This window comes from Rhinolophus ferrumequinum, chromosome 5 (assembly GCF_004115265.2).
Source record: "Rhinolophus ferrumequinum isolate MPI-CBG mRhiFer1 chromosome 5, mRhiFer1_v1.p, whole genome shotgun sequence".
In the NCBI taxonomy this organism is placed as follows: Eukaryota; Metazoa; Chordata; class Mammalia; order Chiroptera; family Rhinolophidae; genus Rhinolophus; species Rhinolophus ferrumequinum.
The window spans coordinates 58,788,212-58,815,843 of record NC_046288.1 but is presented as its reverse complement, the minus strand read 5'-3'; the positions used below and the strand labels follow the sequence as shown (position 1 = coordinate 58,815,843).

Here is a 27,632-nt window from a genome sequence, read left to right as displayed (position 1 = left end):
AGTTCTTTCCTTTTTATTGCTGAATTGTATTCCATTGTATGGATATATCATATTTGTAAAGATTCACCAGCTGAAGGACATTTGGGTTGTTGCCAGCTTTTGGTGATTATGAATCCCTTGAAGGATTCTTAAACTGAAGAATTAATAAGAAATATAAAAACAGCAATTCACACTGCTGTAAATGAAAATGTAAAACTTTTTAAATAAGGGATTTCTAGGGTAAAAAAAACAACACCCCAGGTTTCAGTTTTTAGGATACAAAAATGCATTTCACCTGTTCCCTCACTTTTTAACTCACCCATGTTTGCCAGAAGACAGATGGCGGCTTGTACATCCACTCCTGCGTATACATCTGCTAGTGAACTTACCACCGGCAAACAAAGTGTATGCACTCTAATTCTCCGCTCACCTAAACGGAGTGATGAACAAATGTCATTGCAAAATACATTAGATCAAGAAGGAAATAAACAGGTCAAAATATTATTCAAGTTCTCGTTTTGATTGGATTAAATCACCAACAGGATATTGAAATGTAAAACTAAAGTTTTACAATGACCATGTTTTAAAGAAAACTAAATACTCTCCAAATCTGAAAATACACTATGAACACATACTATATTTTGAATATAGCTGAATATTAGGTTCTGGTTTTTATTTTAATACCACTCATTCTAAATTATATCCAACATTGTAAAATGTCAGAAAACATGGAGTGTCAACTAACAAATGTAGGCCTTAAGTGGTAGACAGAATTTTTTATTTTATGGGGCATGAAATAATGCTAAAAGTGGCATAGTGGATTTAGCATGGGTTGTTTACCAGATACCTATGATCCTGAGGATACAAGTCTTCCACAGGTCAAAGGAGATATTATTTAAGATTCAAACATGAGTGAAAAAAACAACATATATTTGATTAACTGATAAAAATCCCATTACTTCCCACTGCATGTTCATTCTTTCTTCTCATTCTCCCCAGAATGTGAAAGGATGGGAGAATTACTTCTGCAGGTTGTATTTCATCTCTCTTAACATTACCTTTGCTTGACGTATATAATAGGGCTGTCTGAAAGCACACTAAGGAAGTATCTGTCAAACTTTCTTCAATTGACAGCTGTACTGCAAATCCAGCATCAGGGTTGATGTTGGCAAGGGATAACAAGTCAGTGGAACGAACAAAGAAGTTTCCATGAAAAGTGTGCATTGAAAGACCTAGGGAAGAGAACACTTGTTATAAAACATGAAGTAACAGTAGTATCTTTACCTCAGGCTAAGCTACTTTATAAAGTAACAGATGTCTCTGATTTTGAATCAAAAGGATAACTGAGGAGTAGGATTGGAGGTTGGTAGAGGTTCTAAAATACCAATACAAAAGAACCAATGCAGATTATGTGAAAGATCTAACATACGAAATTGAACAAATGAAGATTACTGTAAAACTCATTTAAGAATTAAAATAATGGATAAGAATCCCTCTAGCAAACATTCACATAAAACTGAGGTAATGTAAATGGAAGACTATTTGAATGATTTTGAAGGCAAAAATCATTAATTTGACCATTTTCACGTAAAATCTTCCCTATTCCTCTAATTTTCCTTCTAAAATCATCTCCAATATGGGTTTTCTCTTAGCTTCTTCCTAATAAGGCAAAACATGACTTTTGCCCCCTTACTCAAATTACTTTAAAAATTGGGCAATGATTATTGAATAACTACATATAAATTTAAAACAGGGTATAACTAACTGGATCACACATAACGTTCTTAATGACGAATAACCATTACAGGTAGTCATAGGTAGTCAGTATATGAATCTTTATTAATTTAATTATGGAGCATAATTTTTTTATAATTTCATACCTTTAGTACACCTTATTCTCATAACAGCTTCAAATCCAATTTTTCTTGTGAGATAACGTTTTAGGTCTTTTTGTAACTTTTCTGCTTGTGAAGGATTGTGAGTATAGTGGAAAGACGGATAATAATAAATGCACCCTGCTGAGTACTTGGACATGCAAGCTTTAGAGAGAAAAACAAAAAATATTAGTTACAGAAACAATAATATCCTATTTGTCCAACAGTAGTACAGATTCTATATTATAAAGAAATCTAAGTAGTTATAATGAGATAACCAAAGCTGTCAGAAATCTGAGAAAACACAAACATTTAAAACATATATTTAAAAAATATATGACAAGGTTTATTGTTGAGCAGAATGTCAAAGGAATCATATTTCAAAAACAAAATAGTAACAGCATTGTATATATCTATAGTGTTTTAAAGTTTACTGGTAATTTTTAGATATCATCTATCTAATTCACATGTCCTTCTCCCCCAATTATTGAGAACTCTTACTGAAGAGATTAGATTTAATTTATATGCCAAAAATGTTTATGTGAACAGATAAACGCAATGGTATCTCCTTACCTAGAGAAGCAAGATCAGAATACTGTGAACTTAAAAGGAACAGATCCACTGCAGTCTGCTGCCCAGAACAATCTAAAGCGAGCTTCTTATAAAAATCAGTTGCAGGGCCAAGATGTTGTACAACCTAGGTCAACAGGTCATAAAGTAAGAGCTAGAAACCTTGAATTATGCACATATGTCTCTCTCATAATAAAGAAGAGGATATCCTCTCTCCCCCTAGCAAACTAGGAGTTTTTAAAAAAATGTCTAGGCAGTTGGTATAGATTTACCTATAAGAATAACAACTGCTAATATTTACAAAACAATTATGTGCCAGCACTGTTCAGTATAGTTTATATAAATTATTTAACCCTCATCATGACATATTATGTTATCTACATTTTATAGATGAGGAAACTGAGGCAATAAAATGATTAAGTAACTTGACCGATTACTTAGTTATTGAGTGGTGGATGCTGGCATATAAACCCAAGAAGTCTGGCTCCCGAGTGAGTGCTGTTAACCATTATTACATAACGATAGGATAGCATACTAGATTAAGGAAGGTTTCTCCTATTGGTATGAGGACATTTAGCTGAGAAGGTGGCACTGGAGAAACAGTTAAAAATGGGAGAGCCAGACTCCACCTTCTTAATCACTACGCTACACTGACTAACAAAATGTTTCAATCCTCTCAATTATAGTGCATGGTTATTACATTAAAATTTACTCAGATGTGAAGGAATATGTACACCACAGATATTTAAGCTTTTGAGTCCCAGGCAGATACAGAATATTTCAAAAGTTAAATGAGAAAACAAAACTGTATTAAAAAATTCAGTAAACACGTAACACCTTCCACTGTTCAAAACACCTCAGTATTCCATAATGGGCTGCAATGGATCAAAGAGCTCAATGCTAGCTGTGCTTGTTGATGAGTTTAAAAAAATATATTTGCCCCGATTTATTTTAAAATTAGCTTCTTTCTCAAAAACAATTTAAAAATACAATTTCTGTAAAAAGTAAAATATGGTGCTATTTTTTCTCAAGCAAGTTGGTGAAGAATATTTAATAGTGGCTAGAAGATGAGAGTCTTTAAGAGTACAAGTTGATAAAAAGTAAAATACATTAATAACTTAAAGTTTACACGCTTTGACCCAGTAATTTTACTTCTAATTTGTATAATTAAATGTATCCAAAAGAAAAACTGAATATATGGCTAAATATTTCTGACACTATTAAAACGATTTAATTCGTACTCATAATTACTTGTAATGGCATTTTCTCATACATAAGTTGAAGCCAGACAAAATTTATGTCCGAAACAAAAATGATTATTCCAGTTAATTTATTATGTGAAATAGGGATTAAAATATGCTGATAAAATCTTCATGTAATATTCAGCCTCTTAGTCTTTTGTTTTTAATAGTTAAAATACTGGAGACAACTTTTCAATAGTTAGGAGGTAATTAATTAAACCAAGTACTTCCACATTTACTAAAATGTATTTTTAGGGGGCCTCAGAAAATGCTCCCAGTATACTCTCCAATAAAAACAGTCAGTTAAAAAATACAGTTTATATGTGTGATGCTCAATTATGCCTATTTGTGTGTTTGTTCAACTAAATGCTGTTATCTTGATAGTGAGATTATTAAGGATTTGTTTCCACTTTCCAAGTTTCATACAATGATTTGTACTACCTTTTAATTAAAAGTTTATTAGTATGAGCATTTTAAATTATAATACCTCAGATTTAGTAAGTGTTATATCTTGTGCAACAAAAAAGAGCACTGGAGTCAGAAAAGGTAGTCACATCGTTACCATTAAATACCATTAGTTATTTAACCTTTGGCAGGATAGTTAAATCTGTTTCCTCATCTGTAAAATGAAAGGGTTGGAGTAAATGATTCCTAAATTTCTATGACTTGCAAACAAAGTAATAAAAAGAACACACTGCAATACAAAAACCAAGTAATTTGAGTTTAACTTTCTTACTAGTTTTTTTTTTTTAAGTTAATGAAGTAGAAAAGTGGTATGAATAAAAAATTACACAATCTCTAGAGGCAGAAAACACCATCCTGAATATGACAGAGAAACATAAAATACCTTTGTGCTTGATCTCTGATTAGGATCTTCTCGGGACTGCAGAAGTCCTGCACCCAAGGAAGGTAACTGTGTCTGAAATACAGACACACGGCCACCTGTTGGAGACATTAATTTAAAGGCAGCCTGAAGCGCAGGACCAAGGGCACTGTGAGTTTCTCTTGTATTGATGAACATATTTGGTAACGCATTCAATAAGTCTTTTATAAGCTGGGAAAACAAAGATTAAAAAGTAGAATTACTGAGAAGGCAAGGCAATATTCCTCTTTAAAATATCTCAGAGTGTAACATGTGCCTCTACATTTGGGGGACTGTAAACTGAGGAGTCAATAGGTACACTACCTATATTGTCTATTGAAATGTTAATGTACGAAGTAAACGTTAAATTTATTTTACTAAACAGTTGAAATAACAGAAATATTTTAACACTTTAAGAAAAAAAAATCAATCTCACCTCTTTACTTTCATATAGATTCACAAGTAAGCTATCCGGTGTAGGTAGAAAAACATCTATAGGGAAAACATATTTAATTAACTGATAAATCAAGTCAGAAGAATATAAAAAAAAAATCTTAGTTTTCATCAGGCCATACATGTAATGGGTACTATAATACTGCTTTAATAAATATATATTCTCTGTATGTATTATATACGTGTGTGTACTTGCATAAGTACACATACACAGGGGCAAAAAAACTTAAAATCAAGTATTTTCTAGGAAACAATTATTTTTAAACAAATGTCAAAGTGCACCAAATTATTCTTCCAGCATTATGAGAAAATGTATTGGCAAATAAAATTGCGTTAATTCCAAAATCTGTAGTTTGAAAGACTTTTATTTTATTCACTGCTTACCATCTATATCAGATACAATCAACATTTGAGGCTGTGATAATCCTTCTTGTAAATTGTAGAAATGAATAGTGCTATCAAAGGTCACGAATCCTATTCTTGTTCGTGAATCTCCAGGAAGCCTAAAGATAAAAATGAGAATTTTAAATTTAAAGTGCTCAGTAAAATATTTGATGGAAAAATAAAAATAAAATAGTAAACTAAGTCTAAGAATAATTACATACGCCTTTTTATAGAGGACAGAAAAGTCATCTCTCATCTCTATCTAAACCAATATCAGAGAACACTAAGGATGAAACTTCCATCTTCAGATGAAACCACTGCCACTTTTGGTTTATACTTTAGAAAACTGAACTATATTCAAATAATCAACCAAAATTAAAAAGGTCAGGATTAAAAAATAAAAAACAGACTTCTTGCTAATCTTCCTTTGAAACATACTCTTTTAAGTGAATAATTTCTCTTATTTTCAGTTCTAATATTACAAAAAATAGTACATCTTGTTTAAACATTTTAAGGGCAGAATGATGAATAGGTACTTTCCTAGAAAAGACTGAATGCAATGTAAATCAGATTTTAATGTATAAAGTTTTAAATAAAAAGCATATTGAAGAAGATCCAGACATTTTATCATTTATCTTTTAAAATTTTTCTGTTTGACAACAGTATGGTGGTTACTAGAGGGAAAAGGTGGTGGGGGGAAGATAGGAGAGGGTAAAAAGGAGTCAAATATATGGTGACAGAAGGAGATTTCACTCTGGGTGGTGAACACACAACATAATATATAGATGATGTATTATAGAATTGTACACTTGAAACCTATATAATCTTATTAACCAATGTCACCCCAATAAATGTAATAAAATTTTTTTTTAATTTTCTGCTAGAATTCAGTATTCAAAAGTCAATGCTGCAGCCTTACCATTTCATTGCCATCAAACTTTTCCTTATGAATAAGATGAATGCTGCACCTTATAGAAGTGTATTTTTAAGAACCACCAACTATGTTAACTGCTGTTTTGTAATTTATTGTTTTAGTAATGCCTTTAAGATATTTTTGATTATTACAGAATGCCAAAATAGTGTGCATCAAAGCAAGAAGAATTATTACCATTATGCATGATCAATTAGGCTACTCAGATATAGTCTACAAGCTAGGTCTAACATCATTTCATAGAACAAAATAAAACATGTGGCTGTTTAGATTATCACTACTATCAATATATATGATATTTCTACAGACTAAACTTCTTTGAGATTTCTAAGGTCATTGAATACTGGGATCATTTATTACCCATTAAAATGCAAACGACTTACCTACCCTACCCCAAACTCAAAATACACAGAATTGAGCTGGAACTGCTCCAGCATCAAATTCCACTTTCTTTAGGGTTATTTCCATAGCCCTTTCCAAAGACATGTTACTATACTGTTGCTATCCTATTACCTCTACTTTTCTTTACTTTCCTAAGGCTTCTATTTTCCACTGTAGTCAAATCTATCTATCCATCTACCTATATATATTATATATATATATATATATATATAAAACAAAACTATTTTCCATTCCCAATTTTATCCTTTTTGTTTTGGGTAGTCTATTTAATTCACAAATAGTCACTCATCTTTGTTGGACTGGCTCCTATTTCTAGCGCTCTGTCCTCATATTTTTCCAGTAAACTAATACTTCAGTCTTAAAAGCTATTTCTTTGCATAGGGTCTTCCATTGCCCCTCACTGCTAAAGCTGTATCTGAAGTAAGCACTTGTAACTAAAAATAGGGCAAATGCTACAATCAAGGAAAGAAATATGAAACCTCTAAGTTACTAACAGAAACTAAAAGCAAATCATTTAATATCTCTGGATTTTTTTTTTTTTTTAATCTCAAAGGTCTCACTGTTACAGTTTTATTCACAGGCCAAGACCAGTGACATGTAGACTATGGCGATGGGAACTAGTTAGTACTCAACAGAGCAGGGGCAGGGACTCTCAAACTCAAATGGAACATGGGAGAGAACCGTCTGGAATCACCATGAGTACTTCTGAGAAAGTATTCATATATAACCATCCTACACCTTTGCACATGTCAAAAACCACTGCAGTAGCGCACCACTCTTACTAACAGTCTTATCTCCTGTGAGTATTGGGAGTAAAAAAAGAAATGTACAAAGAATTTTGTTTTTCAGAGATTTGGAAGGTTCATTTTTAAAGCTAGTTGAGGGTCTCTTCATGACTATTATTGGTAGACACATAGGCAGATTAGAGTGAGATATAAGCAACCTATCCAGTATTGTTTCCACTTTCACAATACAGCTCATTACTAATGGGACAAAATGAACAGCTCAGTTTATGGTTTCCTGGAAGATATTCATCACAAAATCAATTCCTTCCTTCCCTTTACTTGGCTCATTCTCTCATTAGCACCTTTAAAACTACTTTATGAAAAACAACTTGCTCAGACATAAATTATAACTAGATTTCTCTCTTTGAGATTCTTGACAGCCTGGCAAGTCAAGTTCTTTGGGCCCCGGTACTGAGATCCGCTAAGTCAGAGGGATAGCTAGATGATATCCATATTCCTTACTAAGTGTTAAAACGCTCATCATTTTATGATTCAGACACTGTGTCATAAATCATAATAATCCAAGTAGCAGTACCCTTATTTAGGTGGACTGGAAGTACTCTTAATGATAAACAAAATCAAACTTAATAAAAACCAGCCCCATAAACTGCTAATAAACACTTGACATTTACACACACACACAAACACATTATGAGTAAAAACAATTCTTACTTATCCAGATTTTCTGACAGTGACTGACACAAAATTGTCAAATATCCAGCTTCCACTGCATTATGAGACACATCTAAAACAAATAAGTAAACTGCAGGTTGAGGAGGACGAAGCTGAAAGAAATAAAAATAATGTAGTTTATTTAGTAGGTACAATTTATTCTTTTTATATCACCATACTCCTGGATATTATACTAAGTATATTATACCAAAAAAGACACACATATAGGATTGATGCTCCGTAAGTTTTACGTGCTAAGGAAAATGACATTCCTTTAACTTTTTTTCTTATAAAGCTGGTTGTGGAGTAAGTATGATGAGGCAGTCATTACACAGTAATGATTAAATAGATGGGCTAAATGTTTTCCTGACAGAGTATTGGCTATCTTTCAAAGAAAAATTAATCTTATTTATTATTTAATACCAACCGCTATATCCCCTTCACTAATCCTAAAAACATTTTTTTTTAATTTATATTTTAAAACCTGACCACCATTAACTATGGAGTCACCAGGTGGTGGCTGAATCCCAGTGTTAAGTGCTAAGTGGAAACGAAGTCCTTGCGACGGTCGTCTCAGTATGTTTAGTCCTTATCTACTAGAGATATGTACTGTAGTATGAATGGGCTAAGTGATATGATGCTAGGATTAGCATTTAATAATCTTCTCAGTGGGTGAGGGCACGAGGGACTGGAGTGGACTGAGGATACTGTAGATTAAACCTATAGAGCAAAATGTTGATAATTGTTGAAGCTTAGTGATGTGTAAATGATGGCTCATTATACTATCTTCTCTACTTTGAAGTATGCTTGAAAACTACTGTTATAGAAAGTTAAAATACAAGGATATACAGTCTTTTTTAAAAAAAATGTCAACCAGGGATCATATAGGCCACACAACAAAAATTAAAGATGACTTTTTGCTACATCACTCCAATTAGATTAGATTTCTAAGGAGCTAGAACAGAGTTGGGAACATAGTAAGTTGTAAACAAGGTAAGAAGTTGAGAGTAATAGTAACCAAGAAAAAGTTTACTATAGTTAATATGGAAACAGACAAGAAAATAATAGTTAAGTGGGCAGATGCTGTATTGACACAAAGGACCATAAAAATTATAAAACTGAAATGGGCCACTCATTAGAAATTTAATGCACAGTAGCTGTCCATGTTCACCTTTTTCCCACCAGCAATAATTTATATTGTTGCAGACAACAAAGATTAGAAATAAGGACACAAAGGAATTCTAAGTTATTATAAATATATTTAAAATGAGCAGATATGATAAAGAAGATGAGCTGAACTTAGGCCAGTAATTCATTTTTATAAGTAGAAAATAGAATGAAATCTTAAAGTCAGTATAATTAAAGAATAGGTAGAATCTGACGATGAACTGAAAAGAGAAAAATTAAAGTGAAGTCAATATCCACTGATCTTGATTATCTGTACTGGGTGAACCAGCAAGATCATCTCTAAGAGCAGTTTTTGGCAACAACATAGCGTTTGTCTGTTGGATGGTCTTAAATATTAAATGGCAAAAGAATATTTATATTTATTCCATGCAAGTAATATAATCAGAATGGCAACAAACTGCAGATGTTAGTGCTTATCATAAACCATTACAACGTTTGTTAGTGATATACATGCATTCTTCTAGGAGATCAAGTAACTCTTACAAAGAGTTTTCTATTTGTTAAGTATAAACTTTCAGCATTATTTTAAAAAATTCATTCTATGGACAATTTCAAAATTTGGACAAGAATTCGCTTAACAGCAAATTACAAATGACTAATACAATTGATCCCATGACTAATTTTAACACCGAATAGTTACCATGTAATCTGAAGAAGCAATGAACTCCACTGTTGAATTCTGAACTTCTGGTCGTTTATGAGGTTCTCCGTAAGATCGGGTAAGGGGGTTATACATAAATTCTTCAGGAACTAGATTAAGAATTAGGAATCCAGTACAAATTTAGTAACACAATTTGTAACTAAACACACATACATACGCCTAGAAATAAACACCTCTATCACCAATATTTATATGACATTTATAATAGTTCTGTGAACATCTAATGATACAAACTAACTTCTTAAGCCCTCTCTAAAAAAATATATCAGAAGAATTAAAACTTTTCTGAAATCAGTTGAAGAAACCAGAACACAGGTAACCTTGCTTTTTAGGTTTGTGTTTTATTTATTACATCTTATGACATGGGAAAAAAAAATCAGACAGAAACACAAATTTGATAACAATTATACTAAGATGTCCTAAGAAATGACTAACGGGAACAACAGACACAAGTGCATGCATGTGTCCACACATACTGGCAAAGGTTTACACTGAGGTGAATGAACCAAATGTACAAACAGAAGACAATCTTAACTTGTCAGGGTCACATGTAATTAGTCTGCATGACCTCACCCATGTGACTGACCATCCACTGCTTGTTTTATGAATACTTTTCACTTTGCCTTGTCACTTTTCCTCATTATCAATTATCCTCTTTTTGCCTAACCCAAAATTAAGTGTCCCTAGCCTATATTCTCTCCATTAAAAGTGATATGAAAGACTTTAAAGCAAAGAGAAGGATCAGACAATGAAAAAAATGTCACAATGTAAAATTATTATTAAGCACACTTATTTTAAGAATCTAAAACTCACCATCATTGACTCTATAGCACAAATTGCATTTCCATCTACGTTGATCAATGAAGGATACAAAAGGGTTGATATATGTTCGACAAGATCGGCACCTCACAATGGTATTTGATGTTATCACTGGTAATTGCTAGGAAGCAAAATATAGACGCTGTAGCAGAAAAAGCATTCCAGGAAAAAAATGGAACACACACTGCTGTGTTCATATTCAAAACAAAACCATAAATGTGTTTTGAAACTGAAGCATTAATGAAATCCAGTGATATGCTCAGCAACACAAGCAGCTATCAAGTTTTCTCCCTCTTTTGTCATAAACTTCATATATACAAAATCACACCAAAATACAGTCAAACCAAATGTAATAAAAGTTATTGGCTGACAAAAAAAGCCTAGTTGGCCAAGAAAATAGTATATCCCAGAACTCATCAGCTAGACTCAGTAACAGTGGGAAAGACACACATGCCACATAAAGACACCTCTGTCTTTGCTGCCTGATGGCACCTGGTGTGGACTCTCAGGCACTGCTCATTAGACAATCACACAATCCTGATGGGAACCACGGCCACAAGAAACCAACCCCAAAGTGCCTTTAAAAAAATACATCTCTTTATGCTTAGTCTGGGAAAGGAACTTGATATTCAATGTAAGACACTTAGAAAATACGAAATACGATTTCAAAATCACATATTATTCCAGTTCCTTGAATTAACCCTTGATAACATTTTAGTGTATTTCCTTCTGGTTATTTTGGGTCTATCTATACATAAATATTTATATCTTTGTATTAATTTTTTTTACATATTCATTTTTTATTATACAAGTAACTCCATATCATTTGTGGAAAAATTAGGAAATACAGTTTACTAAAATAAGAAAATAAAAAACGCCTCAGAATTCTATATCCCAGAGGAAGCCATTGTTGCCAATTGAGTGTATACACTTCCAGAAGGTATCACATATGGCTTCTGTGTTTAGATTAAAATTCTCACTTACGTACATGGGAAATTAACTATCTTGGTTTACAGATAAAAGTTGTAATAGTATTACAGGTTATCAAATAGTATTCACTGAATGAATGAATGAATGAATGAATTCAAGATCCTTACTGCATATTATAATTATTTTATTTTCTATTCACTTTGCTCCTTTATATACATCTTAGTAGGAAAGTAAACTCCACGAGGAAGCTTACTGACTTTTATATCCTCAGCATCTATCATGATAGGTACTCAATCAATATTTTTGGATGAATGAGAGCAAAAAAACAACAAAACAAACAACTTAGTAGCAATAAGAAGGATAGGAAACCACAGGAGTAAAAAGGTTTGAGGGAGAGATGAAGCTTATAAAGTATAAATACAATGTATCGGGATACATGTTATTTCTGAAGTTTAGAAATTTTAGTTTAAATATAACATATTTGCATAAAATGCCAGAACTATGTGTAAAAGTCCAGCAAGCTAGATATTACACTAAATAGACTGTGGAAACTCAAAACAAGTAATGTTTTATCTCAACAGACATTACTATTATGAAGGTTATTTGTTTAATATAGGAACAATCATACAGTTTTCCTCCCTAACTGGACATTGTTATTGGTGCTTTCTTTATGTTTAACAAAGGATTTGTAAAGTTTATTAACCCTGTATGGCTTTTCCAACTTCCAAAACTCCTACTAATCTTTCAAAATCCAGCTCAGACTTCACCACTCGTAGAAAATCTTTGGTAGGTACCCAGAGGAATTTACTGCCCAAACTATACTCACTACCTACGTACCTTATAGTGTTTGATCAGTTACATGTGCTAATTATCCTGCATTGTAATTGTTCTTACATCTTTGTCCTCTGTTAGGTAAGAATTTCTTTGGAGCAAGGTCAATCAGTGCTAGGTTTAGGCCCTGTCACAAAGCAGGTGCTCAGAAAATGTTTGCTGAATTGAATCTGACAGAAATAATGATTTCTAACTTCAAATAAAAGAACATAAAAAGAATTCTAAGAAAATATGCAATCTAAACACCTTGCACATAAGCACACATCAGTACCCACAAATATTTTAAAATATTTTACTTTACCGTTAGGTCTCTGAAGGGATGTAACAGCAATCCTAAAGGAAGCTTAGCTTTGTTCAGTAAAACCTGTGACTGTGGAATATTTGTCAAAGTACACCGAAATGAGCTGCAAAAAATATAGACAACAAAGACTACATGAGCTATCAGAAAAAATATCCTGAAGATAGTTGTGGTTGATAATTATAAGAACATTTAAAGGCAGTAGTGAAAACCATTTGGGTATGTTCTGTAACTATAACTAGGAAGATCCTGATTAAACAGGTATGTGTATATATACATACATGTATATATATATATATATATATATATATCTCCAAAAAAATGGATACACATTTTAAGAAAGGAAGAACTGTATTAAAACTGTAATACTCAATATATACCAATAACAAAAGATGAATACAAGTCATGTGTATACATTTGTTTGGTACTCACAGTACATGTACACACACACACACACACACACACACACACACACTACATGTCGAAAGACCTAAATTACAGACTCAGCACTTTCATGGTGAAGAACAATTACTCCATTATTACTAGCATGTAGGGCATAAATAGGAGGGAATAGAAAACTTGAATGAAGAAAAGGCATACCTCTGCATCTTTAGAAATGTTGTTCCTGCCCCTTTTTCACCTGATGAACTCGAGACTCATCAAAGTTATGGCTTCTTCTAAAACCACCCTCAACCCTGATCACAAGTCAGAAGGAATGACTTCTTCTGTGCTCTGAGATCTGTTTATGCTTCTATGGTATCAATTAGTCTGATTTGCTTTAGTTGGTTGTGTACCTTGTCTGTCTTTTCTACTTGAGATCAGAGATTATTTTGTCCTTATGTCACCGTCACACTACTCCTCTCAAAGAGTACGTGCTTATAACTTATTAAGTTCTAAGTTAAGGTCAGTGGACACAGAATCAAGAAAGTAGCAACCAAAGAGGTAAGAAGGAGAAGTATGGGAAACCAGGAAAGGAATTTTAAGAAGAGTGGTTGAAAGCATGTATAGATAGCCAGGTATGTCCTGATCCAGGCTAGTGGTGTTCCTTGAACACACCACGCTGGTTCTTGCTCTGGGACCTCTGCTGTTGCTCTCACTTCATTCAGATCTCTACTCAAATGTTAACTCCTTCGGAAAACCTGTCCTGATTCCTCAATTAAAAATAGTCACCCTCCACACTTACTATTCCCTACTTCACAGTAATACTCTGACATTACATTATATATTCATTGGTTTGGCCGCTCAGAGTATGTCTTCCCTAATAGGACATAGGCTGCAAGAGATTGAGAGCTTTGTCCTATTTACTGCTTCATTCCCAGCACCAGAAACAATGCCTGGCACTTAAAGCATTCAGTCAATATTTTTTGAATGGCTATCTTAATAGTAAGCATAATTATTATTCCTGTTTTACAGTTAACAATATCAAAAATTTGAGAGATTACATAATTGGCATAAAAATCTCATAAATACTTATCAGTGAAATCATAGTAAGAGCCTAGGTATGTCCACCTCTAAAGCCTGTTCTCCTAATTACTCTGCTTTGCTATTTTGAAACGAGTGGTACTTTCACAGACACAGACAATAGTTTTGTGGTTACCAGAGGGTAAGGGGGCGGGGGGTGGTAGATGAGGGTAAAAGGGATCAAATATATGGTGATGGAAAGAGAACTAACTCTGGGTGGTGAACACACAGTGTGATATATAGATGATGTATTAGAGAATTATACACCTGAAGCCTATGTAAGTATACTAACAATTGTCACCCCGTAAACTTTAGTTAATAAAAAAAGAGAGATACTTTCACAGAAAACACAAACGTAGAAACGCACACACCATTCCCTACCTATGGACTCTCTAACACATATACATATACTACATTCACCTACTTAGGGAACGTCTAATTCATAGGACAAGGCTATAAATGCATATATTTAGCGACCTGACAGCTGCTTACACACTCAAGACAGGCAGTTGTTCTCAATCTGGAATCAATGATTCTGTATTTTTATAGAAACGATCTTGGCACTGCCTTAGGCACTGATAGGGGATTGGTGGTAGAGTGTGGCAGAGGAAGGGGAACCCTCAGAGCAACTCCATTTTCTGTGTTCTGTGTTGGAAACTAAGATGTTGGCTGAAAAAAGAGAAGCTTGTAGTTTACTAAAAAGCTAGAAATCTGTTGCCTTAAAAAAGGAAAATACTGGCTCTAAAGAAAAATACCAACTCTTAATGCAAGGAAGAAGACAATGTTGTTTTGTGAATCAGAGTTTAGTTTGTAAAGAGGAGAGACCAGGAGCATGAGGATGCCTTCTGGGTGCAGAGAGTTATCCTATTAGGGGACAGAAGCACTGCAAGCAGGAAGAACAGAGAACTTTTGGTCCGGGAGGCCAAAAGTTCTGCGAGGTAAGTAACAGCTCATCCTCCCAGGGGATATACCAGGGTTTGATGGCCACCAGATGTAGGCTGCCAGCCAAACTTTCCCCATCAAGTGAGGAAACACTCAATAAAGGAAATCCAAATCTAAATCCAGCTGGATAAATCAGCCGGTAAGTAACAGTCTTCACATTCCATTACTAAGTGGAAAAAGAAAATTCACAGATAAACCATTTATCTAAACCTGTTCTTTAGATCACATAACTTTGTATCCTTTTCAAGCAAAGAAAAAGGGCATAAACTTTTAAAGATGCCACCTTATTTAAAAGACACCAGAAGTTATTACTGGTGGAAAGTGAGGGAAAAAAATTAAAAAAAAGAAAAACATAGTTATATTTGGGTTCCTGAAACCCTTCACTCAAATACAAAAAAAAGTCCCTAGCATTAGTTGATGGGGATGGGATGGGAGAGAGACAGAGGTGGGACAGGAACAGACAACTTACATTGAATTTTACATCCAGAACTTCTATACAAACTAAAATAGAAGTGTCCACATTAACAAAACTTCCAATCAAGGAATTAATATATTACTTTTACTATTTTTGAGAGATATACAGTGCTTCCGACAAAGTATATTACTTACTAAAGATTATAAAATAAATACTTACTCAGGGCTACAGTTTAATTTTTTAAGGTCTAAATTCAAATTAGGTACAGGAGCCCAAACAGGAGTCATGGGTAAAATATTCCTCTCCTGAGTGAGGTTTACAGGTCTTAGGCTTTCTGGTTGGGCAGAACTCTGAAGACTCAGTCCTCCGAAACTGGAGGACAGCTGGTTCATACCAGGATACTGCTGAGAGAGCAATTCAAAACAAAACAAAACAAAACAATATAACAAACATGAATAAAATTTATGAGACTAAATATACAGGATTGTAACATATAGAAAAAGAAGGTAAGAAAATTTAAATCTGGCTTGGTAATAGAACGACTTAACAGGGCAGTTCAATTTAGAGCATTCTTATAAAAAAAAGACACTCAAAGCAAAAATACTGAATAAATTAAAATCATATTAGCATGGTTAAACCTCACAACAAAATTTTAGCAACAATGCTTTTCAACATCAAGAATTTGGTTTCTCTGAATACAGTTCACAGTGGAAAGGCAGGATAAAATGCTTATGTTTTCAAGTTTTTTCAACTGTCAATTTTCAGAATAATGAGTTGGTATCATAGAAATGTACAGTGATGTTCAATGAATTTTGCCTTGCTCACTTTTCTTTCCTTTGTTGTATTTTTAGTATTATGAATTCATGGCTTTTTATTAACATCAAGTGATTTACCGAATTATTCATTTTCATGCTCATACTACCCAGTCTTTGGCCAGTGAGAGCCCCTTCAAGCTGGCCTCAGTGTCTTTTTGTAATTGACCTATCAATCTTTGTTTCCTTGCTTTTTGGCATCACATTTTTTACTATTCCTCCTTCAGACTTCAAATCAGTCATATACCAAACAGGAAACTTGGTTCCTTTTAAATAGAGATGGTATCTAGAGATTGTAATCTGAGCAATAAGAGTGTTCACTGCTAGTGTGTTCTTTATTACTTCCAATTTTACAACAGGTAGAGATACAAAACATACATTTTTAAACAGAGAGGAAAAAATAAGTTCACAGTGGCATTTCCTATTCAAATTTAAAACGTTGGAGTTTTAATTTATCTTCTTTCATTTTACACCTGTATCTCTTTTGCTGAAAATCTTGATTCTTAATGGTAACAGCATTACTTGTTTTATCCTGTAACATACTAAAATACGTTTCAAAATAACATATTATTATAAATGTAAGGTTATTAAATTAAATGCAAGATTTCTTTGCAGTTTTTTTGTACTTAGATTATATCCCACTGAGAACATACAAATACTGGGTTTTAAGAGTAACTAAAGTAATGCTTTTCTTTGTATCAGACTGTATCAACTTGATAAACACGTTCATTTGTTTTTGTTTGCTTTTCATTTTAAGGATCGCTTTTATCTTTTTTGACTTAATGTTTTTTTAAACAAATACAATATTTATGTAATTCTAATGCCAAAACTTTCCAATAAGGTATATTCAAAGATATCTTGTTTCACTCTTGATCTCTATGCCTGTATCTATTTTTACTAGTTTTAATTCTCCCATTGTTTGTTTACAAATATAAAATAATGTATACACGGCTCTAAACCTGACCTTTTTATTAACCCCAAAAAAGTGGGGCAATAATTTTATGTTGTACACAGATTTTCTACATCCATTTTTACAGTTATCAAGCACTCTATATATGACTGCACTGCAGAATTCCTGCTAATAAATGCAGAATCATAAATTCAGGAAAGCACTATTTTACAACCCATATTGAAATAAATGATTCAGGTAATGGTCACCTGGAACAGATGATAAACAGGTATCAATAGATGGTAAAGCCACTAGGTGAAAGCTCAATAAGGAACTTCACAATGAAGGCATCAGGTGGTCAAGCTATGAACCCATTAATCAATCCTCACACCACTAAAAGTGAGACCACCTGATATTATTATGAGGTAAGCAGAACCAAAATATATCCTACTTGGGTTTAAGTAAATAAATAAATGAAGTAATAACCCTGAATATAATCAAGTCATTAGATCTAATTTCCAATCCATAGAAAATGGAATAGAGAAACAAGTTAAATGACACCATACGAAGCAATCAGCCAAATTCAGAATGTGGGACATTCTATAGTAAAATATACCCAGTTTTTTCAAAAAATTGAAGGCAAGAAAAAATGGACTGGAGGCTTGTGCTAAAATTAAAAAGAAAAACTAAGAGATAAGCAAATACAATTATCGTTTGGATCCTGATTTGAACAAACCAACTGTTAGAAAAACAGTTCTGAAACAATTGGGCAAATCTCAATGTAGACTAGACTTTAAATGACATTTAGAAATTCTTGTTGATTTTGTTGGATATGACAGTGTGGTTATGCAAGAAATGCTCTTTTTCCATCCCAACTCCTCTGCCCAAGATTAGCTTTTAAATCCTCAGCAAAGAAAGGTGTATGTGTGGGGTGAGGTAGGTAAAATAAGTATAGCAAAATGTTGACAATAATTGAAGCTCATGAAGTTAAGGGGGAAAAAAAAACCCCCTTACTAGATAATAAAAAGGATTCTGAATTTTCAGTAGAGCTGTAAAGGATAAGAGAAAAATAACTGCATGGCTCAATAATAGTATATAATAGAAAACCCAAAACAGAACAAACTTTATAAGACTTTAAGATATAAAATAAAGGTGGAATATATATTCAATGAGAAAAGACAAATTTAATAAATTATAGTGAAGTTAGAGCTAACTATTTCCGGTGGAAAAATGAGATTTATTATTTATATTATGTACCAAAATAAAACCTTAAATGGATGAAAGATGCAAATTTGAAATCACAAAAGAACTTAAAAAAATATACAGCTGGAATATTTTCCTAATGTAAAGGTTAAAAAGATCTTTTAGGGGCTGGCCCAGTGGCTCAGGTGGTTGGAGCTCTGTGCTCCTAACGCCGAGGTCACCGGTTCGATTCCCACATGGGCCAGTGAGCTGTGCCCGCTACAGCTAAGATTGTGAACAACAGCTCTTTTGGAGCTGGGCTGCCCGTGAGCAGCCAGAGGTAGGCGTGAGTGGCCCCCAGCCAGCGTGAGCTGCCATGGGCTGTTTTGTGCTGCCATGAGTGGCCAGCGGCCAGCTGCCGGTGAGAGCTGCCAGGAGTGGCCAACTAACAACTGGCAACTGACAGCCTCAACCGGGGAGAGGGGAGCTCAAGGCTCAAAATACAAGCATGGTCCAGGGAGCTGTGTCCTACACAACTAGAATGAGAAACAACAGCTTGAACCGGAGTGGGGAGGGAGGTGGAAGAAACAGGGGGAAAAAAAAGAAAAGATCATTTAAAGAATACAAAGATAAAAACAAATTATCACTATATAAAATTTAAGTATTTCTCCAATGCCAAGAAAATACCATTAAAATTAAGAACAAATGTAAAGCTGGCAGGGATATTGCAATATATATGAGACAAAAGGTTAATATACTTTTATACCTTTTTATTTAATATTACAGATAGCTTGTACAAACCAGAAGGACTGAACAGAATGGTGAAAGAATCTAAACAGGGATGGATTTTGGTAAAGAAACAAATGACTAATTCTTGGCATACTCAGAAGTGGGCAGTAATATACACTTTTACTGGAAATTATAAATTGGTACATTATTTCTCCATATCAGACCACCAAATACTGATCAACTACTGCTCAACATTACCGTCAGGCAATTGAACTTAACATGGCCAACTCGATTCTCATTCCCAGACGATTCCTGTGTCTTCACCCTTTAAATAAGTACACTACCCTTTACCCAGTTACTCTGCCAAAAACCTAAGAGTTATCCTTGATGCCCTCCTTTCTTTCACCCACCACATCTGATCCAACAAATCAAATAATATCCCTATCCATCCACTTTTCATTACCTCCTCTAATACTACCTTAGAACAAAGTACTAGGTTAGTGCAGACGTAATTGCGGTTTCGGACAATGAATTTTAAATCACTATAACTAGGCTCAAACACATCTTTCTATCAAAATAGGAACCATTACAATCAACACATTTTTCCCAACAAGAATTAAGTTTATTTATTCCTGTAGCATAAAACTCTGTGCTTCAGAATTCGATGAACTCTTGGAAAGCATTCTCTGCATCTTGCTGGTTGTGGAAGCGTTTTCCCTGCAAAAAGTTGTCGAGATGCTTGAAGAAGTGGTAGTCGGTTGGCGAGAGAGGTCAGGGGAATAAATGCATGAGGCAAAACTTCACAGCCTAATTCGTTCAACTTTTGAAGCACTGGCTGTGCAACGTGCATTCAGGCGTTGTCGATCAAGCATTGTCGTGGAGAAGAACTGGGACCTTTCTGTTGACCAATGCCAACTGCAGGTGTTGCAGTTTTCAGGGCAACTCATCGATTTGCTGAGCATACTTCTCAGATGTAATGGCTTCGCGGGGATTCAGAAAGCTGTAGTGGATCAGACTGGCAGCAGACCACCAAACAGTGACCATGACCTTTTTCTGGTGCAAGTTTGGTTTTGGGAAGTGCTTTGGAGCTGCTTCGCTGTAGATTTTACATGATAACTGGTGAGCTGGTCTTTACCAGTTGTCATATAAAATCCACTTTTCGTCGCATGGCACAATCCAATCGAGAAACGGTTTGTTGTTGTTGGGTAGAATAAGGTAAGACAACACTTCAAAATGATTTTTTTTTGATCTGCGGTCTGCTCATGAGGCACTCAATTACTGAGCTTTGTCACCTTTCCAATTTGCTTCAAATGCCGAACGACCGTAGAATGGTCCACGTTGAGTTCTTCGGCAACTTCTCGTGTAGTTGTAAGAGGATCAGCTTCGATGATTGCTCTCAATTGGTTGTTGTCAACTTCTGATGGGCGGCCACTACGCTCATCTTCAAGGCTCTTGTCTCCTTTGCAAAACTTCTTGAATCACCACTGCACTGTACGTTCGTTAGCAGTTTCTGAGCCAAATGTGTTTATGTTGTGAGTTGTTTTATGACCTATTTTGAACTCGAATATGAAAATAGTTTGAATTCGCTTTTTGCCTAACATCCTTTCCATAGTCTAAAATAAACAGCAAGTAGTAAGTCATTAGCAAAAAAACATAAAGCAAGAAATGCGCATCAAAATGATGTATAACAACATTTATTTAAGAATGTATTCCAATATCAAACGGCAAATTTCAACAATGCAAAAACCACAATTACTTCTGCACCAACCTAATACAATCATCTACTTCCAGGATTACAGCAAAGCTTCCATTTGTCTCCCTGTTTCCATTTTTGTCTTTTCAGATACTTTCTATCCCTAATCCGTTCTTCACACAGCAGCCCCCAAAATGATTCTCTAAATATGTAACCAGATATCATTCCTTTACATAAAATCCTCAGTGTCTCCCCTCTGCCCCTGGGGTAAAACCCAAGCTTCTGACTATGGTCCTTCCCTAGTTCACTGATCTCATTTCTATTACTCTTCTCATTGCTGATGAGTTCCAGCCACACTGGGCCTCTATTCCTCTAACGTCAAAATTGCTTCTGCCGTAAGTCTTTGCAGGTATGTTTCCTTAGCCTGAAATGCTCTATCCCCCCACATTTTTCCATGCCTAGCTTTTCTTGTCATTTAAATGTTAATTCAAACATAACTTCTACTTTCCTATTGCATTATCTCCAATCTGAGCAATTTCTTCTACATGCCTACTTTACAGCACTTGTAACTATTTGAAATATCTCATGAATTTGTTGATTTACTTTTTATTGTTCCATCAATCCAGCTCCCCCAAGTTTCTTGAGAGCAGGAATTTTGTTTAGTTTCCTCTTGTATCCTCAGTGCCTAGAATAGTGCTGCCACATGGTAGGAATGGAATAAGTTTTTCTACAATGAATAGGTAAAGAGAAGTTCTAAAGTCTTGTAAAATTAGGTGTTTTGATTCAGTAATTCCACCTAAAGAAACTGCATCTAAGGAATAGAACACATGCACAAAGGCGTGTGTGTGTGTTGATTTTGCTACTCAGTTGTGCCCAATAATGGTTGATTATAAAACATTATGCAGCTATCAGATGAAGGATATGCAATAATATAAAAGGTTGCCTCTTATGCTATTAAAGGAATAAAAAATTTCTAAAACAATATCTATATTTATCAACTTCTTTTATTTGTTTAAACAAGTCATTTGGATGACAAGCATCTTTATTAGCTTTCACTCCACCCCTGGAATGCACAGCATGAAACTTGAAAGGATAGATTCCTAGTGTTGCTGTTTACATCTTAATGGTTGGAATACTGGTTGATACTTATTTTCCTCTTTTTGCTTACCTGCATTTTTGCTCCAAAAGACGCATTAGAGCTGATGGTCTGGCTAGGTCTTATTTTCAGGGAAACACGGTAGTAAACAGGTAAGAATTTAAATGTACGTCCTACCTGTGAGCTTTAATCATTATTGCTCACTGATCCTGAAGCAGTAGTGTCCAAAAAACTATTTTAAATTCGGATTAGACAAAAAATGCTGCTGCGTAATCTTCCTTAGAGAGATATATATATCAAATCTGCCTTTGATTTTCTTCTGCACAAGTCCCTACCAGCTAAAGAAAGGAAAAAAGTGTTTAATTCTAAACTGCAAGGACTCTTGTATTCTCAGAACTAAGCCTGGTCTTGGAGAGATGATTTCCTTATCTGAGTCTCCATTTCTTTACTTAAATGATGAAAGGAAGGTGACTAGTATAAAAAGTCAAAATTCCAAGTGATGCCAAGGATGAGAAATAACTGGAACTCTCACACACTGTTAATGTGACGCATAAATTGGAACGTCTTCTTTGGAAAACTGTTAGGCATTAACTGCTAAGGTTGCACATATGGACACCCCCATGACCCAGTGACTCCACTTCTAGATATATACTTATTTACTTAAAAGACATGAACAGAAATATTCACAACAGTACTATTTGTAATAGTCCCCAACTGGAAATTTACCCTAATGCACATCAACAATAAAACAAAGTGGTATATTCACATGACGGAGCACTTTACAACAATGAAACAAATGAACTACAAGCATACAATAAGCATACTGTTGAGCAAGAGTCTAGACAACAGCACATATAGTATCATTCCACTTATATAAAGTTTAAAAACAGGTAAAACTAATCTGTGGGATCAGAAATCAACTGTCAGTTGTCAACTTGTTTGGAGGGTTAGTGACTAGAAAAGACACCAGAGTCTTCTGGCTGTTGGTTACAGGAGTGTGTTCAATTTGTAGAAATGTATCAAGCTGTATGCTGTTAATTTATATACTTTTACATAATATGGATTATATTTCAATAAAAGGTTTTAAAAAATAAGAGTTGGGAGTAGATGATCTTTAACAGTCTACTTCTAAAGCTTTGGCTTTATGAGGCTCATTTCAACTGTGATTAATAACTCAAGTTCTTTTTCAGTCTGTCTCTGTCCCCTTTATCCAAACTCCTCTAATCTAAAGCTAGAGTATAAAACAGATTGTGATAACAGAAGGATAGAATGAGGCTATATTAAAAATCTAGTATATTAAAAATTAACTTTTACTTTTATTCCAAAGACAATCTCTTAACCTCTCCTTTGTCAAGGGTCAGCAAACTTTTTCTGTAGAGGGTCAGACAGTAAACACTTTAAAGTTTTAAGAGCCACATGGTCTCTTTTGCAACTACTCTACTCTACCCTTGTAATGCCAAAGTTGCCATAGATAATACGTACATAAAAGAATGCGTATGGCTGGGTGCCAATAAAAGGTTTTTTTGTTTGTTTTTTGTTTTTTTTTTTTACCAAAAACGGGAGCAGGCCAGAGTTGGCCCAAAGGACTTTTTCCTGATATCAATATACAAAGCCACTTACTATTTCAAAATAATTTTTTTCCTTGCCCAACACTTCCTCCAAGAACCAGATTTTTTCTTTGAACTTGGTTTTCTTCTCATTAAAATAAATGATATATTATAATCCCAAACAGTAATTTGCCTAAAGCACATGAGTCAGATAAGAATGACTAAAAAAGTGCTTAATCTGGACCAATAAAGCTATAAAGAAAAATCTAACAAAATGGAAGGTAGGGAAGTTTGTACTAACCAACTTTATTTCTGCAGTGGCTCGCCCAGTTTTCTTCTTCCTACATAGCCTTAATTCTAAGATTAAACTCCAGAAACAAATGGTATTCCTATTTCCCTCTAATATTTATTCTTAGTTTACCATAAGATGAAATATCTGTAAGGTTAGTCTACTAAGAGCAGTTTTTTAAAATAAGTAGTTATTTAAAAATACCTGTTACATTTGTACCTTCTGTTCTGTATTACTAAATTGAGACGGCAGTTAAGAGGTGACTCCAAACAAGGTCACGCCAGAATGGGTCATAACAGTAGTTAATGAACATAATCATTAACAAGCATTTATGTATGTGGAGGCTTTCACCAGCTCACTTACAGGTCATGGAGGTTTCTTCAAGTTAAAAGTGGGAAGCAAAATCCCAAACCACATTTATACCTTTTTTTTTTTTTTTTTAGGAGAAAATGAGCTTAGTTATATAGAATTTAAAAAAAAAAAAGTCCAGTTTAATTTCCTGATTATAAAATTAATACTGGTGCATTGCAGAGACTCTGAAAATAAAAATACAACATAGAAAAGAAAAATCACAGCTAATATCTTGATTCAAATATAACCTCTTTAAAAACTTGATATTTATATTTCTTTTTTTCCCCTTCTTTTGTCTCCCACCTCCAACTCCGGTTCAAGCCATTCTCAGTTTAGTTGTGTAGGACACAGCTCCCTGGCCCATCCTGGTATTATGAGCCTTGCGCTACCCCCAGGCTGAGGCAGTCGGTCGCCAGTCATAGGCCGCTCACAGCAGTCGCTGGCTGCCGGCCATTAGCCCACAGCAGCACACAGGAGCCTTCGGCAGCTCACACCAACCTCTGGTTGCCCAGCTCCAGGGAGAGCTGTTGTTCACAATCTTAGCTGTAGAGGGCATAGCTCACTGGCCGAAGGTGGTAATCGAACCAGTACCTCTGCATTAGGAACACAGCGCTCCAACCACCTGAGCCACAGGGCCAGTCCCTATATTTCTTTTTATCTTTTTCTATGTATGCACACACAAAGAAACACTGGAATCAAATTCTACATATGTTTGATCTAGGCTTATCTATATTTATACCTATGATCCATTTGAATCACCAGGGATTGTTAGAATTGATTAAGTTTCACAATTTTTAGAAATGCAATGTCTTTCTATAACTACATACATACTTGAGCATACGGCTGGAATCCAGAATACACTGGGCTACTGGGCTGTACTCCAGAACTCAGTGGTGCCGCAGCATTCTGGTAACCAGGCTGAAGAGTGGGATAACCATACCCAAATGGTTTAGTCGTTTTTGAAGGCTGGGGGACAGCAGGCACTGGAGCTGGAGCAGGGTCAGATTCAGGAGCGGGATCAGGAGCAGGACTGCTTGCTGACGAAGAAAGCATATCTAACAAAGGGAAAAACATGGTTAACACCTGAAAACCTGACTCTATAAAGACTTGACTCCTGGAACTCCTTTGGTGTTCCCACTTTTTTTTCCAACTTTTTATTATGAGAAACTTTGAACATACATAAAAGTAGAAAGAACAGAATAATAAACCCCACACACCCATCACTTGGCTTTATAATCATCAATACTTTGCTAATCTTGTTTTATATGTTTCCACCCCATCTTTTTTTTATAATGAAGTATTTACAAGACAACCTCATATTTTGTATCATTTCACCGACAAATACTTCATTAAGTCTGCATTTTTAATAGATAAGGTTTTTATATTTATACCATATATATAAATATATATAAATATGATATAAATGTAAAAACCTTATCTATATATAATAAATATAAAAACCATGTATCTGTTTATCTACTGGGGGTGCCAAAAAATGTATACACGTGATTTGTATTCCTCTTTTGTTATCAGTATATATTGACTATTACAATTTTAATACAGTTTTTTTCCTTTCTTAAAATGTGTATACATTTTTTGGCACTCTCTGTATGTACGTGTGTGTGTGTGTGTGTGTGTGTGTGTGTGTGTATAAATAAATAGTTGTTTTCCCTTTTATTCTTTAAACAGGAATGGGGCTTAGAAGCAGGAAATGAAGCAAAGCAATAAAAAGGGTGTCAACTACTCTTTGACGTGCCTTTTATCTGACCCTGCTGTCTATTAAAAAAAGTCCATGGAAAGAGTGGCATATTTCTATAGTCCCCTAGAAGTCTGCATTATTTGCAGAGGCAAAAAAGTGAAAGTATGAAGGACAGTATCTAGAATAGTGTCTGGCTCCTAAAACAATGCCTGGTGTGTAACAGACGCTAATTAAAATTTAATGAATGAATGTTCTTCCTTTATTTAAATTTAAAATAAAAACTAAAATTTGATTAAAACTCCAAAAAAAACTAATCATATACAAGAATAATAATAAGAAGAAACCCTAAAAATTACTCTACTATATGTAACCATTATGAACATTTTGGTATACTGACTTAGTTTTTTCTTCAAGTCAAATCTATTATATAGATGTCTTTATAGATTTGCTGAAAAATACTTATGTTTTTCATATAAAAATTATAGTCTTCACCAGCAATCAGACTGCAAAAAATATGTTCTCAAAAGCATCCGACTTTAAAAAATTTATTTTTTAAAAGTTTCTTGAGGGATCACATCTTTCTACTGACTCTATTGGCTCTAATTTTGAACATACATTCCTAGACATTCTGCTATTATCTTGCGTTAACTAAGCAAGGCTTGGCTTTCTGGTAACCTCCCAGACTTCTTAAGGGGACAAGAGCTTCAGTGCAGTGCAGTGTCGTATCCTTAGATCGTCTGCTTATTCCATCTCATGGTGATGGGGACTATAAATAAGAAGGTCTCTTAACATGACAATAGTCATCAGTGTAAGATTATAAGAAAGAACTAGAGTCATAAACATGGAGGTCTAAAACTTTTCCCCTTCTTTAAGAAATGGACAACATTTCATACGTTTCTACAGCCCTAAAATCTACCCTAGTGCCTGATATATAGTAAATTTCAATTCATTTAATCTTACTGTTACAGATGTTCACATCTGTTTATTTTTGGTGCAGTATAAATAGCTAGAAAACTTGCTGTTTCACTCATGTACTGTCAAAGCACAGTTCATAAGATTAAAATTTGTTGATAAACGAATACAGACAAGCAAACCAAGGTCTAACTCCAAGGCCATGATCTTTTAACTACAGCACATTGGACATGTCACTTCGGGTTAATTTGAAGTGCATGAAATACTATATAGTTATAGCATTCATCTTTTAGTGAATGAAGTAATTCTTATCCCCTATTTTGATGACTGTGATTGCTCCTGGAATGGTCCACAACTTCTTACACACACACACACACACACACACACACACACACACACACAGGTCCCTAGGGAAAAATATCCTTAACCACACAAAACTAAGTAGTTTATTCAAGTATTCTGAAATATTAAAAGGGAATTCTACACTAAGCTGAGAAGATTAAAGTTTTTTACTGATTCATAGGATAATGACAGCAAGATAGTGTGTTTAGTTAAGTACAGCACAATCCAACTTCCATCCTGGATTATTACCAAAGTGACAAGAAATAAAGAGAAGGGCAAAGTTACTTGTTCTGTTAGTCCTGAAGTTTGGAATCATTAGAAAAAGAAAGAGAAAACGAGAAAGGTCAGGTGTGGTTTTCAGGTGACAGAAGTGCTAGGAATGATACGTAGGAG

The 27,632-nt window shown here is 34.4% G+C and overlaps 1 protein-coding gene across 5 annotated transcripts in view; it reads right to left on the bottom strand.

Moving 5' to 3' along the window:
• SEC24B (SEC24 homolog B, COPII coat complex component) overlaps positions 1–27,632 on the bottom strand; it is an 83,465-nt gene that overhangs the window by 8,147 nt on the left and 47,686 nt on the right. For 3 of the 5 annotated variants that reach the window (XM_033106352.1, XM_033106354.1, XM_033106356.1), the window contains 13 exons: positions 25,118–25,341; positions 15,918–16,102; positions 12,884–12,986; positions 10,816–10,942; positions 9,982–10,091; positions 8,154–8,266; positions 5,364–5,482; positions 4,963–5,018; positions 4,512–4,718; positions 2,427–2,550; positions 1,860–2,018; positions 1,038–1,211; positions 299–409 (listed from right to left, as the gene is read on the bottom strand). In XM_033106352.1, coding sequence (XP_032962243.1) covers positions 299–409; positions 1,038–1,211; positions 1,860–2,018; positions 2,427–2,550; positions 4,512–4,718; positions 4,963–5,018; positions 5,364–5,482; positions 8,154–8,266; positions 9,982–10,091; positions 10,816–10,942; positions 12,884–12,986; positions 15,918–16,102; positions 25,118–25,341 — 1,812 coding nt within the window. The remainder of the gene's footprint in view (positions 1–298; positions 410–1,037; positions 1,212–1,859; positions 2,019–2,426; positions 2,551–4,511; positions 4,719–4,962; positions 5,019–5,363; positions 5,483–8,153; positions 8,267–9,981; positions 10,092–10,815; positions 10,943–12,883; positions 12,987–15,917; positions 16,103–25,117; positions 25,342–27,632) is intronic. The other 2 variants (XM_033106353.1, XM_033106355.1) reach the window with 1 other exon arrangement.